The following is a 14,489-nucleotide window of genomic DNA, read 5'->3' as shown; positions in this document are numbered from 1 at the left end:
AGGCAACAAATGCTAAGGAGGAAAACAAAGCAGAGAAGGACGAAAAAAAAAAGAAAAAAGTAAGAAGTGAGCTATAATTTTAACTAAGGTGATCCAGAAAGGTCTCGTAAACAATCTTTATGTAGGAGTGCCTGGCTGATTCATTCAGAGAAGGGGCTCTTGATTTCAGGGGTCATGAGTCACAAACCCATGGTTCTATCTTTATGTATAAGTATGATTTAGTTTTTTAGTTTAAATAATTAAAAATTATTTAACAATATCCCAATTAGCAAAATATGCCCATAGGACCTTAATATAAAGAGGAAGTAAAAAACTACATAATTATAGAGTTTTAAAAAAACAAGGAATTCTTTCTATCACCTACTATGGAAGAACTTAGAAATTTTTGTTCTAAAGGATTTAAAAAAAAAAAAGTTTTAAGATAGGAACTCAGAAAGTGGCCTGAAATTAAAAAAAGAAAAAAGTAACTGCTTAAAGATGAAAAAACATAATTAAAATCACTGAAATCATCATTTTTTTAGAGTTCTTAAATATACAAAATGTAAACCAATGTAAGCTTTGAAGTAATTTGCTCTCAAAAAACAAAGAAATTATCTATATATGAACAATGAACCAGAATATGTTATACAAATAAAAGCCAAATCCAAACTTGAATTCTCACACACACATACACACAGGGGTGGGGCAGGGAGAGAGGGAGAGAGAATCTTAAGTACGTTCCACACCCAGCATGGAGCCTGATATGGGGCTCAATCCCATGACTGTGAGATCATAACCTGAGCCAAAATCAAGAGTCAAACACTTAACTGACTGAGCCACCCAGGCACCCCAACACAAATAATTTTTAAATCAATACTACTTTTTATCTGAATTCCAATTAATCATTTATTGTATCTTCTTAGTTCATGAAAAAAGGAATGGTAGTACATAATGAGTTTTAGGATAACAAAACTCTGATGTCCTACTAAAGTTATAATTTAGTCAAAAACCTGTGTCTCATATATCTCTCAATCTTTTCTCTTTTTGTTCACTTTTTGATGTCTTCTTGAGAGGGCATAATAATGACCCTCACAGATGTGCCCAGACACACAAATATTCCTAATTCCTGGAATCATCCTAATGAGATGAACAGCGAGCTTTTTAAAGTAGCATCCTTACATTTCATCTCAGGTCATCCTGACTTACAGACATGACTATGAAAAAAAAGCAGACAGCACTATTCTCAACTAAAGGAGAGGGTGTGATGACTTACATTAAAGTGGCATGATTAGGTTCCAATGCCAGACTGTGCTGGCAGCAGGATTAGTCTCACAGTCTAACACGAGTCCCAGTGCTCCATATCTGGTGCTCAGCAGTTTCCTTCCTGGACTTCCACAACCAACCATCAGCAATTTCACGAGATAAAGTAGTTGGGGAAAATACCTACATGGTTTACACTCAATAGGCACTTTTGTGAAAGGAATCTAAACTAATGCATTTATATTTTAAACAGTTATTACATCTTACTGTTCCTCAGAGAAGCTCAAAATGTTTCACATACATCATCTTTTTTCATCCTTATAAAATTCTTTACTACGTAAAGTTCATCTTTCTCACTTTAAATTTCAAGTATGTGACAGAAGCAGGTAAAACTTTGGTCCATCGTATTGAAATTAACACAAAAGCCATCCTTTGATAACTACTGAATAAACAATCAATGTTTTAGGTATTTCTAAAGAAGAAAGGGTTCTACATAGGAATAGGTTTCCATAGTGAATGCTATTTTTTGCCTCCAAACTAATTACTACTCCAGGTATTATTTGCTTATAGGAAGCATGAGATGATGCTGATCTACAGATCTGAATCTGCTGGTATTCTCTTTCTCCCTTCCTCTCTGCCCCTCCCCCACTCACATACACATGTGTGCTCTCTCTCTCAAAAAAAATAAACATTAAAAAAATGAAACAACCTGAAAACACTCACCAATAGTGAATATAAAAATATATTTTGATACTTGCATACTATAGAAGAGTGTGCAATCATTAAAAAGAATACAACATACCTACATGAAAGAGAGCCATGCTATATTGGTTTTTCAAGTGGGAGATGTGGAAGATTGGAGAATAATATATATAATATAAACCTTTTCTTTTAAAAAAACGTATGCATATGTATATGTGCATTTCGGTGTATACATTTAAAGAAATCATACCAAACTTACAACTATTACCTCTGGAAAAGGGTAAAGGGTGACTTTTATTTTAATATCATATTCATCTCTGAAATTTAATTTTTTTAGCAAACATGTATTAATGATGGATATGGTTGAGGAATGGCCAGAAAATACTTCTAAATGTCAATAGTCATTTTAGAAACAATTCTGCTTTTTATGAAAAGGCATTTTCTGTTGTATTGAGTTTCACAGGCTTCAGGCTTTTTTGGCGTTTGAATGACATCTATGCAAATAATTTTTCTCTCTTAATTCTATTTTTCCTTCTTCCATTATCCTAGCTCCAATATGTATTCTTTGTCCTAGGGCTTTTTGTTGTTGAATCATCCACCTTCCTTCCTTCCATCATTTGCCCAGCTGAAAGCTCTATTCTCTGGTAACTTATGCATAAATCATGATGCCCATTCCCACTGCCATTTTCTACATTTAAAGGCCCTGTCTGTGGTTATGCTGTGTCTCTACTATATGACCTGGGATTTTTAGCATTTCTATATAGGTGTAGCACCAAATACTGAATGAACAAAAAGTAAATTGGTAGGGGTAAGACATGCCATATGGTTTATAAATGAGAATTATAATTTACAAGTGCCCATACTATCTGAAAGAGCAATTCTTCTTCTAGGAATGTATCCTATGATCGTGTGTGCAAAATCATAAATATAATAATTTTCAGTGAAGCATTGTTTGTAATTGCAAAACAACCTAAATGTGATGGTAAAATATATCACAGCACATTTCATAGAAAGAAATACCCTAGCATCATAAAAAGAAAGAAGAAGTGGGATGCCTGGGTGGCTCAGTCAGTTAAATGCCCAACTCTTGATTTCAGTTCAGGTCATGACCCCAGGGTTGCGTGATCAAGCCCTGCACTGGGCTCTGTGCTGATAGTGCAAAGCATGCTTGGGATTCTCTCTCTCCCTCTGCCCCTCCCTGCCTCTCTCTCTCTCTCTCTCTCTCTCTCTCAAAATAAATAAACTTAAAAAAAAATTATGAAGTTTCATGAACCAAAGTGAAGTCAAACAAACGAAACAAAAACCAAAGCATGTAACAGTATATATAATAAATTAGTACTTGTATAAATAAAAACTGATACACACAAACACATGCAAACACACACACACACACACACACACACACACACGCTTAACTTTTCATCATTATTTGCTTCTGGCAAGGGATATTGGTAATTCACCTATTATCTCTAGGCCCCACACTTACCCTTCTATACTCCATTCTACACTAGGTGCTGGGACTCTGAAAATTACAGTTCTTAGGCTCCCTGCCAGCTAGTTTCCTGTTCAGTTCTGCCAGCAGAAGAACAGTAGCTGGAGACCAAAGAGCAGGGGGAAGAAGAGAAGCTTCCTGCCCCTGGCTCCAGAAGTAAAGTAGTTGCTGTTGTAGCAGCAGCAGCAGCAGCAGCAGCAGGGGACAATTCTGGATGTCAGCAGCACCTTTTCAGAGGTTCTAGCCTTGTCAATGTGGGACCTTTTTGAATCATCCAGACCCACTTCGACAGCATCTCCAATAGTACAGCAGTAGTTTTGAAGCTTATGAGCTCCAAACTTCACAGAGTATTCCTAAATCCTTTCATACTTCTTGAGAACCAATATTCAAAATTATTAATACCATAAACAGATAGAGCTAATTTCTGTGTTAAGAAAAGAACCTGTAGTGCTTTTTAAATCTTCTTTGAGAAAAAAAATTCAGTTATAAAAGAATGTGTTAGCCATTTTTAACATGTCATATACTTTTCCTAATTCCTTGCCTTTAAAGTCTGAGATAATAGTCACAGGATTTCTCATTAAAAGTAAAAACTACTTGTGGGACACCTGTGTGGCTTAGTCAGCTAAGCATTAAGCATTCAACTTTTGGCCAGAACTCATGTCATGATCTGTGGGTTTCATGAGTTCAAGTCCCACATCAAGCTCTGTGCTGACAGGCATAGAGTGCTTGGGATCCTCTCTCTCCCTCTCTCTGCCCCTCCCCCACTCATGCTATCTGTGTCTCTCAAAATAAACAAATAAAACAGAAAGGTACAAAAAAAAAAAAAAAGAAAGAAAAAGAAAAAGAAAACCTGTAGGAGTGCCTGGGTGGCTCTGTCAGTTAAGCATCTGACTCTTGATTTTGGCTCAGGTCATGATCTCACGGTTCATGAGTTTTAAGCCCCGCATCAGGTTCTGCACTTAAGAGTGTGGAGCCTGCTTCGGATTCTCTCTCTCCCTGTCTCTCTGACCCTCTCCCACTCACATGCAGGCTCTCTCTCTCTCTCTCAAAATAAATAAACTTTAATAAAAAGAACCTGTACATGTATGTATATGTTTGTTCCTAGACAAAATTCCTGAGTATTTTAATTTTGATATAACCTAGTTTTCACACTAATTTTCTAAAATCTTCCATGTATAGATGCATCGATATGCTAAATGTAAAAAAAAAAAAGGAAAAAAAAATGACATTTTAATTTTAAAAATTAACCAAATAGACATAAGACAGAAAGAAAAACCTGTCCATATATATATATATTTTTTTAATATTTATTTAGTTTTGGGAAAGCACAAGCAGGGAAGGGGCAGAGAGAGGAGGACAGAGGATCCGAAGCAGGCTCTGCACTGACAGGCTGACAGCAGCAAGCCTGATGCGGGGCTCGAATTCACAGACAGCGAGATCATGACCTAAGCCAAAGTCGGATGATCAACCAACTGAGCCACCCAGGCACCCCAAAATCTGTTCATATTTTAAAGCACATAATCCAAAACCATGCTATTCAACATGGTATCCCCTAGCCATATGTGGTTCTTTAAATTGAAAATTATGTTAACTGAATGTTCCTCAATTGTTCTAGCCACTTTTCAAGTGCTCAATAGTTACATGATACTAGTGGAGAAATTATTAGAGCACAGATTAGAGATCATCTCCTAATCACATAAAGTTTTATTGAATAGTGGTGCTCCATTCTAGAAGGTAGAAGTCGTCTTAAAGGCTACACCCAGGTGAGAGACTGGGCTGCTGAGATACACATCCCATTTTCGAAGATGATGCCTTTTATTGGGAAAACTCCCTGATGGATTCCTTCTAACTTTTGTTTTTATTTTTTGGCCTAGAAAGATAGAGGCCCCTGGGAATGGTTTGAAAGTAGAGAATGAAGACCTAATATACTACATGATAAAGTAACAAGAGTTTAAGAGGCTGCTGACAGTCTCTCAGGAAGAAGATGTCTGAGGAGTCTGGGAGGATTCAGAAAAGGAGAAAACAGGAGAGGTTGTGAGGAATCAACAAGACGTAAGGCAAATGGAGTCCACAGGAAAACAGCGAGTAAGACATTCCCTGTGGCAAGGAGACCAAAAAGCTTAAGAATAGTTGTGTCTGATATTCAAGTCAATGTTGTTGCCTGTACAGTACAAGGCTGAATACCCTTCAGTTTTCCCCTAACTTCAATAAGAATCTTTTATACACAAGAGCAACAAATCAGTGGAGCTCTGAGGCTATGAGAGAAACAGGAAACTTGAGGCAAAGAAAAGGTAGCAGTCACAGAAGGAGAAGCAGTGGGGCTGTAATGGTGGGGGCAAGAAATTATAGCAAAGAGAACCTCAAGCCCCCTCTCCCCCTAGGAAGGCCTGGAGATGTCAGAGAAGACTTGTGGGAACCTATAAATTAGGGATGAGAGCTGGAGGTATTTTGAATTTTTTTTTTAACGTTTATTTATTTTTGAGACAGAGAGAGATAGAGCATGAAGGGGGGAGGGGCAGAGAGCGAAGGAGACACAGAATCGGAAGCAGGCTCCAGGCTCTGAGCCATCAGCCCAGAGCCCGACGCGGGGCTCGAACTCACGGACCGCGAGATCGTGACCCGGGCTGAAGTCGGACGCTCAACCGACTGAGCCACCCAGGCGCCCCGAGAGCTGGAGCTATTTTGATAGGAAAGGTAACCACACAAGGCAGGAGGATTGCAGGCCACTCAAATGGAGATACCTGGAGCACACAGGTGTACAGAGCCATATATTTACACTCGTACTGTAGTAGAGAAACTACACAAGATAAAAAAGAATTGGTCAAGAATTTTAAAAGTAACACTTTTGAGTGTGTACTACATGCTAGACCCTTCTAAGTACTTATATATATATAAGTAGACCCTTCTAAGTATATATATATATATATATATATATATATATATATATACTTAGTATATATATATACTAATTCATTTAAACCTATAAGTAGACCCTTCTAAGTATATATATATATATATATATATATATATATATATATATACTTAGTATATATATATACTTAGTATATATATATACTTAGTATATATATATATATATATATATATATATATATATATATACTAATTCATTTAAACCTCAGCACAACTCTAAAGTATTATTGCAATTACCTTCTTCTTATAATTAAGAAAATTGAATCAGTAGGGGCACTGGGGGGCTTAGTCAGGTGAGCGTCTGACTCTTACTTTCCACTCAAGTCATGATCCCAGGGTTGTAGGGTCCAGTCCTGCAACAGGAATTGTGCTGAATGTGGAACCTGCTTAAGATTCTCTCTCTCTCTCTCTCTCTCTCTCTCTCTCTCTCTCTCTCTCTCTCTCTCTCCCTCCCTCCCTCCCTCCCTCCCTCTGCCCCTCTCCCCTGCTTACACTTTCTCTCAAGAAGGAAGGAAGGAAGGAGGAAAGAAAAAGAAAAGAAAACCGAGTAAGTAAATAAAATGTAGAACATAATTCAAACTCAGCAGTCTGGCCACCAAGAAATTGCTCTCACCCACAATACTATGTTGCCTCCAAGTTATAGTTCAAGAAACTGTTTAGGAAATTGTTGCTATTTTCTCTTCTCAGTGAAAGGTAAACAGAAAGAAAAGTATTTTAGAATCTATTATGTTCAATAACTGAGAATTCCTAATAAAATCTGAAGAAGCAATCTGCTGGATGTTTTCAAACTTCTCTTTCTGGCTAACTTACAGGCTAATTTATGGCAAATAAGGGCTAGAAATCTAAACAATGTAAAATTCTTAAGAAGGGGGAAAAATCTTGATCTCTGCAACATTCTAATTCTTAACTTTATTTGGTGAGGTCACCAAGCCTTATGTGGAGGCATGATAAATACCATGCAAAATTTCAGGTATGAGTTGGAATTGTCTTTGCATAATGAAATGAGAAAACCAAGAAAGGATAGTTTCCAATCAACTCAAAGTAACAAAAAATTGATACAGAATTGTAAAGATTTCTTTTCTTTCCACACCCCAAATTGTAAAGATTTCTTAACATTCTGTATGTAATTTTTGAATACTGAAGGATAATAAAAGATAAAGGTGAAGAAGAGCTCTACATTGAAAACATTTCTAAAGAATTTTCAATTTTGTCCTGTTGAAGGTAAAAATAAGGTCATAGAAACGTTAAGGTCGTAGAAAACAACATTCAGGTAATGATTTAGAATCTATCATGAATCAGATCTAACAATGAACTAGTTAACATAACCTGGGTAGAGAGATGTTTTGATTTCTATCATTAGTTCAATGCTACCTCTTTTAACTAGTAAAAAAAAAAAAAATGCTGGGTTAATAGTGCCCTGTTCTTCTGGCTGATAATAAAAACTATCAAGAGCAGTTCAGATTCTGACAGACCAGGCAAAGGGCATTATCAGAAAGGCCAAATCCCGTGACAGCCTGGGCTGCTGAGATACACAGTTTACTTGTTCAGATGATACGGAGAGTTCCAATTTGACTTTCTCACAACTTCATGCATAAGTGAACCCATACTAAGGAAAGAGATGGCCCAGCACAGCAAATCCTGGTGCCAAAGGGCTCATTAACATCATAGTCATCCATACCCTCATGATTCTAACTTCTTCAATATAGGAACATTGAACATCTGAGTAATTGGTGCTATTTCAATCATTTCCTTTTTATCACAATACCCAACCCAAATAAACAGGTCTCCCTAGTTTTTCTTTAAGTTCCTTGTGTAACTCTTGTGAATTATGTAAAAATACTTGGGGATAGACTCACCAGAATTTAGATAAGATGGTCCTTTATTTCTCAAATTACTTAAGAACTGGTTCTACAACAAGCCGACTTAAATTTTCCATATGATCCAAGTAAAAATAAGAGAGAAAGCAATGCTAACTAGGGTACAAAGCTCTAAAAGATTACATTCTCCTTTGTTTACAAACCATAGTTGGGAGGGGAGGGAAGGGGTACCACCATTCACAAAGATACCAGAGTACAAACCAAACTATGTTTTTCTTTTACTTAAAAACCTTCCAAAGCCTGGGGCACCTGGCTCGCTCAGTCGGTTAAGCGTCCAACTTCAGCTCAGGTCATAATAATCTCACAGTCCGTGAGCTTGAGCCCCACATGGGGCTCTGTGCTGACAGCTCGGAGCCTGGAGCCTGCTTCAGATTCTGTGTCTCCCTCTCTCTCTGCCCCTCTCCCACTCACACTCTGTCTCTCACACTCTCAAAAATGAATACATGTTTAAAAAAAATTAAAAACAACAACAACAACAACATTTCAAAAGCTCCCTTTTCCAAGAAGATCAAGTCCAAGCTTCCTGAAACAGTATCAGAAGTCTTCAGTAGGAGTGCACTATCCACTTAAAGAAGTGAAGCCTAAGAAAGCATTCCTAGGAAAAGCTACTTCTAAGCTAGTCAGGTGAGGAGGGTGAGGATTAGGTAGAGTAAAGCCCAGAGATAGAAATCTATAGTATGTATAGGCAAATACAAGCAGCTAGGTATTGTGAAAACTTAGTATGGGAGAGATTAGTACCGAAATTAGTACTTAGTATGAGATGGAAAAGTACCGAAATTTAACCAAATGAAATTATTTAGAACTTTAGGGTACACTCAAATGGCCTACCACAAATCAACCTCCAGGCTTCCATTTTAAAATTGAGATAATTTTGTATTTTCTATTATTTTTACTTGTAAATAACTGTACAAACTATATGTGTGTGTGTGCGTGCGTGCGTGTGTGTGTGTGTGTGTGTGTGTGTATGGCATATGTGGCATATATGTATATGCAAGTAAGGATAAAATTCCCCTCTAATCACTTTAAAATTCCTACTCTCAGAAACTAGTCTGGCATGTATATTCTTTCAGACCTCTCAATATACTTCACACTCATAAATATGTACACACAAAAATACACAGTATTGCATCATGTTCCTTGATGTTCAAAGGTTTCCATGTAAATGGCATACTTTAGCTTGCTTCTTTTATTTGAAAATGTTTTGGAAGTCTATCCATATTAAGTCCAAATAGATCTAACTTATTCTTTTACATTTTGGCAAACTTACAACTCAATTAATCTAGCCATTCCCTACAATATGGCAAACACTATATTGGATATTTAGGTAATGAGAATGTATTTTCACAGTGCCACTCAGAGTTTGGCAAGCTAGAAAGTAAAGAATGGTTCTCGGAATCACACACACTCATCTCCAAAATCCAGAAATAATGTATCTTCTTGGTGACAATAGTTTGTTTTCAGTTTAATTGATTCCTCTTGTGAAACTGAACCAGACTGATAATTCAGAGAAACTTCAGTTTTGTATTCCAAATGCAGCCAGAGAAAATAAAATCTTGATAAATACTTGTCAGAAAAGTGTGAATGTCTTCTGAAATTGTAATTTTATTTTTACCAAATGGCCCTAGAAAATTTATATATCCATTTTCCATTGAGCTCAAGGTGTATCAGTACATTATTTAGTTATCTCAACCTAGTTATGCTCAATCCACATGATCCATTTGAGTCAAAACAACTGAACTTCCTTAAATAAATTAACAACATTTTTCTTTTTTGATGAAGTTTAATAATCACTGCATCTGACATATTGTAAAGTTGGTAAGAAAATATAGTCATGGGAACCCCTGAGGATTCAGCAAAATGAGTCAATTCCAAATGTTCCCTGACCTAAGGAAAGAGATCAGTAAATCTCTTCATTAAAGTTTCATCATGTTTTCAACTGCATTAAAATTAAAATTTTATTTAAAAAAATTTTTCTGGGGGCTGCCTGGGTGTCAGGCTCTGTGTTGACAGCCCAGAGCCTAGAGCCTGCTTCAGATTCTGTGTCTCCCTTTCTCTTTGCCCCTCTCTCACTCTTTCTTTGTCTCTCTCAAAAATAAATATTAAAAATTATTTTTTAATAAATAATTTTTTAATGTTTATTTTTGAGGGAAAGAGCACACACATGTGAGTGAGGGAGGGAGAGAAAAAGAGAGGAAGAGAGAGGATCCCAAGCAGGCTCTGTGCTGATAGCAGAGAGCATGAGGCAGGGCTCGAACTCACAAACCTTGAGATCATGACCTGAGCCAAAGTTGGACACTTAACCTACTGAGCCACTCAGGAGCCCCTAAAATAATAATTTTAAATCTGCATGGCTGTCTTTAGTTTCTTTTAAACATACGGAAGTTGGCAGTGATTAAGCATACAAATATTAGGAGCATCCTTTTTACAATCTCAGTCACTGCCTCTGAAAAAACCAGCAGTCAATGTGGCAAGAAAGGTCATACACAAAGTCTTCTAATTAATGATTTAAGAAGATATAAATACACTAAACTTCTGTTTTGATTTGAATAAACTTTAAAATCCAATTTTATTACACTCTATATATTCATTCTACGTTAAAATAATTGACTTCTTATATGTTCTGGACATACCTCTCAAATTCCTTATTTGCAAATAGGCCCTAATAGTTCACATATACTGATTAATTAGATAAAAGATTGGAGGTTATATGTGTTTACTTGTGTATTTGTTTTAGGAATAAGTGATTCTCAAGAAGGTTGTACTCTAGCAAGGCACTTTGGTCAAGGAATAGCCTGTCGTGTCCCTGATCTGGTGGAGGTCAAACTAACGAGATCACTAGAAATATTATTTTGACTAGGACTTGTCCCATAAAAATACAAACATAGGCCACAGATAAGTGCTGCATATGTACCTTTAAATTCTCTAGTGACCACATTAAAAAAGAAGAAAATGGTAAAATTAATTTTAGTAATTTATTTTACCCAATATATCTACAATACTATCATTTCAATGTGCGATCAAAAAATTTAAATGACTGATATTTTATATTCTTCTGTTCACACTAAATCTTCATAATCCAGTGTGTACTGGATTAGTCATATTTCAAGCGTTGAAAAAGCCACATAAAGCTAATGAATAGCAAACTGGACAGAACCAATATGGGGGGAACACCAGAAGCTTTGGAATAAATGAAGATCTAAGTTTGAATTCCAATTCTGCAATTCACTCAGCTACATGACTATGAGCCAGTTATATAAATTCTCTGAGCCCTGCTGTTCTTATCAGTAAACAGGAATAATACCATCTGCCTAACAAATTTCTTAAAAGAATTCAAGATAATATATGTAAAGTACCTTGGCATATTATGTGCCTGACATGGAACAGAAGTCAGTAAAATCCTCCTCATCCTCATCATTATATAAATTGAAGAAGAAAAAGTACCATTGTTAAGAAAGCTGAAATTTAAACTGAAAAATGTGAAGAGAAAAATACACAAAGAAACAAAAACCTGAAATAAGATTATCAAAATGTTTTCTAACTAAATTTAGTCATAAACCCACTATTATCCATACAAAATAAAAACAAACAAAACTCATATTTTCCAAAATTATGAATAATGCCAAAATAAGACACTGCTAAAACTAGAGATATGGTGACATTTGTCTTTTTTTTTTTTTTTAAAGCAAATTTGCTTTCTTGATTACTGTTGCCAAGGCTAATATTAGTTTCTATTTCTACAGGGGGATAAATGGCTAAAAAGTTGAGTAGAAGCTTATTGGCATGAAAATGCAATACTAAAAATGCTTACAAATAATCTACAAAGAGTATGAGGCATACTGATAACTGAGCATTCTCTGTATAGTAGGTAATGACAGTTTTTTCCAAATAATTGTTACAGAATATTTGCATCCACTTCTATAAGATGTTAAAATAAAATATAAAAAATAAAGAAAACATACCTCTGATAAAAATGTTTGGGCCGATTTCTGAGCTCCTACATGGAGCAGATATTCATATACGTAGAGTGCTAACCTGGAAAATAAATAAAATATGTATTGAGAAGATGTAAATTTAAAATTCACTCTTTAATGCACATACATTTTCATTACAAAAATATCTTACACACTAACAGTGACAGAAAATCAACTCTTCCCATTGCTATTTAATGGGAGTTTATATATGTCTGTTCAGAAAGAACTTAAACTAATTAAAATAGCACACAAAGAAAAAAAGCAAATATAGCTTTTCTTGACAAGAAACATCTAAAAGGGGATTTTGTCTTTGATCATGTCACTTATCATAACCTCGTTCCCTTTGTCATGCCTAATATAATTGATAATTTATAACTCAATATTAATAATCTCCATAACCTATTGTTATAATTATTATCTTCCATTATTAAAATAAATGAATTAAGTAATTGGACCTTTCCAACAACTTTATATCCTTCAATCTTCTTGGTGAATATTAACATAAACTCCAGCTATTTGCACATCTCTATGCTAATATGGGTACTCAAAGTCCATTTTAATATTTGTTCAGGCAACCTGTCCTTAGTCTTTAGGTATGATTTTTTCTTTTTAACGTTTTATTTATTTTTGAGACAGAGAGAGACAGAGCATGAACAGGGGAGGGTCAGCGAGAGGGAGACACAGAATCTGAAACAGGCTCCAGGCTCTGAGCTGTCAGCACATAGCCCGACGCGGGGCACGAACTCACGGACCGCGAAATCATGACCTGAGCCGAAGTCAGCCGCCCAACCGACTGAGCCACCCAGGCGCCCCTAGGTATGATTATTAAACCAATAACATAGTATATTAGTTTGTAAGAATTCAAATTATCAGCAAACCACAGCATTAAGCAAACTTTAAAAACAGCAAATCATATTAAGCATTTGGATGCTTATAGTTTACAGGTTAACACAAAATTACATATAAATTTATCATTTAAATATAGAATATTAAATATGCACTATACACTTGTACTATTCTCATTATCTTGTGGATTCAGAATTTTAAGCTACACCATGTGGCTCAATTTCAGTTGAGCTGTTAACAAAATATTATTCATAAACTCAAATTAGTCTGAGGCAGTATTTTTAATGATATCTTGGACTGATGCCCAGATAGCTCACAACAGTTCAGTTTCTGCTACACTATATTTACCAATATTAAGCCAGGTTTACAGTAAACAAAACAATGTAATAATAACCACAATTCTGTAGAGCTACACCATTTCTCTTGCCAAGTGAATTTCTGATTGTTAAAGATTGATAGCATTTGCAAAAATGAATATTTTCTTCATTTTCATGAAAAATATCATGCGTGTCATGAAAAGAGAAAGCTAGTAGAAATTCAGTTGCTCTGTCCATTCAATTCTTTCCCCATTCCAGAATTGCCAAACACTCAAAATGAGAATTACTCCGTGGTTACCAAGTACCACAAGAGTAGACATCTGTTAAAATTACACTTAGATAAAAAGTATGTTATTAGAAACATCTCCTAAACTCTTCAAGTTGAATGACACTTCTTAGATCATGTTTCTCAACACTTTTTCTACCCTAACACACATGAGGAACATGATATCTTCCTTTTGATTGCCTTATCTCCTGTGGAAACATGGCTCATCCCCAAAGTACATAATGAATATTGGAATAATAATATTCCTATAGTTGCAAACAATCCCTACTAGTGATTCTTTTTTTTTTTTTTAATGTTTATTTATTATTGAGAGACATAGATGGAGCGTGAATAGGGGAGGGGCAGAGAGAGAGGGAGACACAGAATCTGAAACAGGCTTCAGGCTCTGAACTGTCAGCACAGAGCCCGACACAGGGCTCGAACCCACAAACCGCGAGATCGTGAGCTGAGCCGAAGTCGACGCTTAACCGACTGAGCCACCCACGCGCCCACCTACTAGTGATTCTTACTACATGTTCTTTAAATACACATATCCCACACAACCTGTCCTTCCACTAACTACTCCCAAACCTGTCACATGATTCTCTGACCACAGTGGCAAATCTCACCTCAAAAAAAGAATTGTGAATTTTTCCTGGAGAGACTATGAAGCCTCAAAATTGCTTGCTAGTGACAGTGTCACCCTACTGCCTGAGAAGAAACCTGGCCCCAAAGCAATTTCTTACAGTTGGTCAAATCTTGGGCCTGGCACCAAACCAGTGTTACCCACTAAACAAGAAAAGGCTGAACAATAAGGATGTTCCACCAAGCTTGGAAAAGTAGGAAGCA

At 36.1% G+C, this 14,489-nt stretch overlaps 1 protein-coding gene across 6 annotated transcripts in view; it reads right to left on the bottom strand.

Annotated features, from left to right (window-relative positions):
- The window catches only part of SSBP2 (single stranded DNA binding protein 2), a 304,408-nt gene that overhangs the window by 214,623 nt on the left and 75,296 nt on the right, over positions 1-14,489 (bottom strand). For all 6 annotated transcript variants that reach the window (XM_058728082.1, XM_058728030.1, XM_058728011.1 and 3 more), the window contains exon 2: positions 12,201-12,273. In XM_058728082.1, the coding sequence (XP_058584065.1) occupies positions 12,201-12,273 (73 nt within the window). The remainder of the gene's footprint in view (positions 1-12,200; positions 12,274-14,489) is intronic.

This window comes from Neofelis nebulosa, chromosome 1 (assembly GCF_028018385.1).
Source record: "Neofelis nebulosa isolate mNeoNeb1 chromosome 1, mNeoNeb1.pri, whole genome shotgun sequence".
Lineage (NCBI taxonomy): Eukaryota > Metazoa > Chordata > Mammalia > Carnivora > Felidae > Neofelis > Neofelis nebulosa.
The sequence above is the reverse complement of the archived record's forward strand: the minus strand, read 5'-3'. Positions and strand labels throughout refer to the sequence as shown.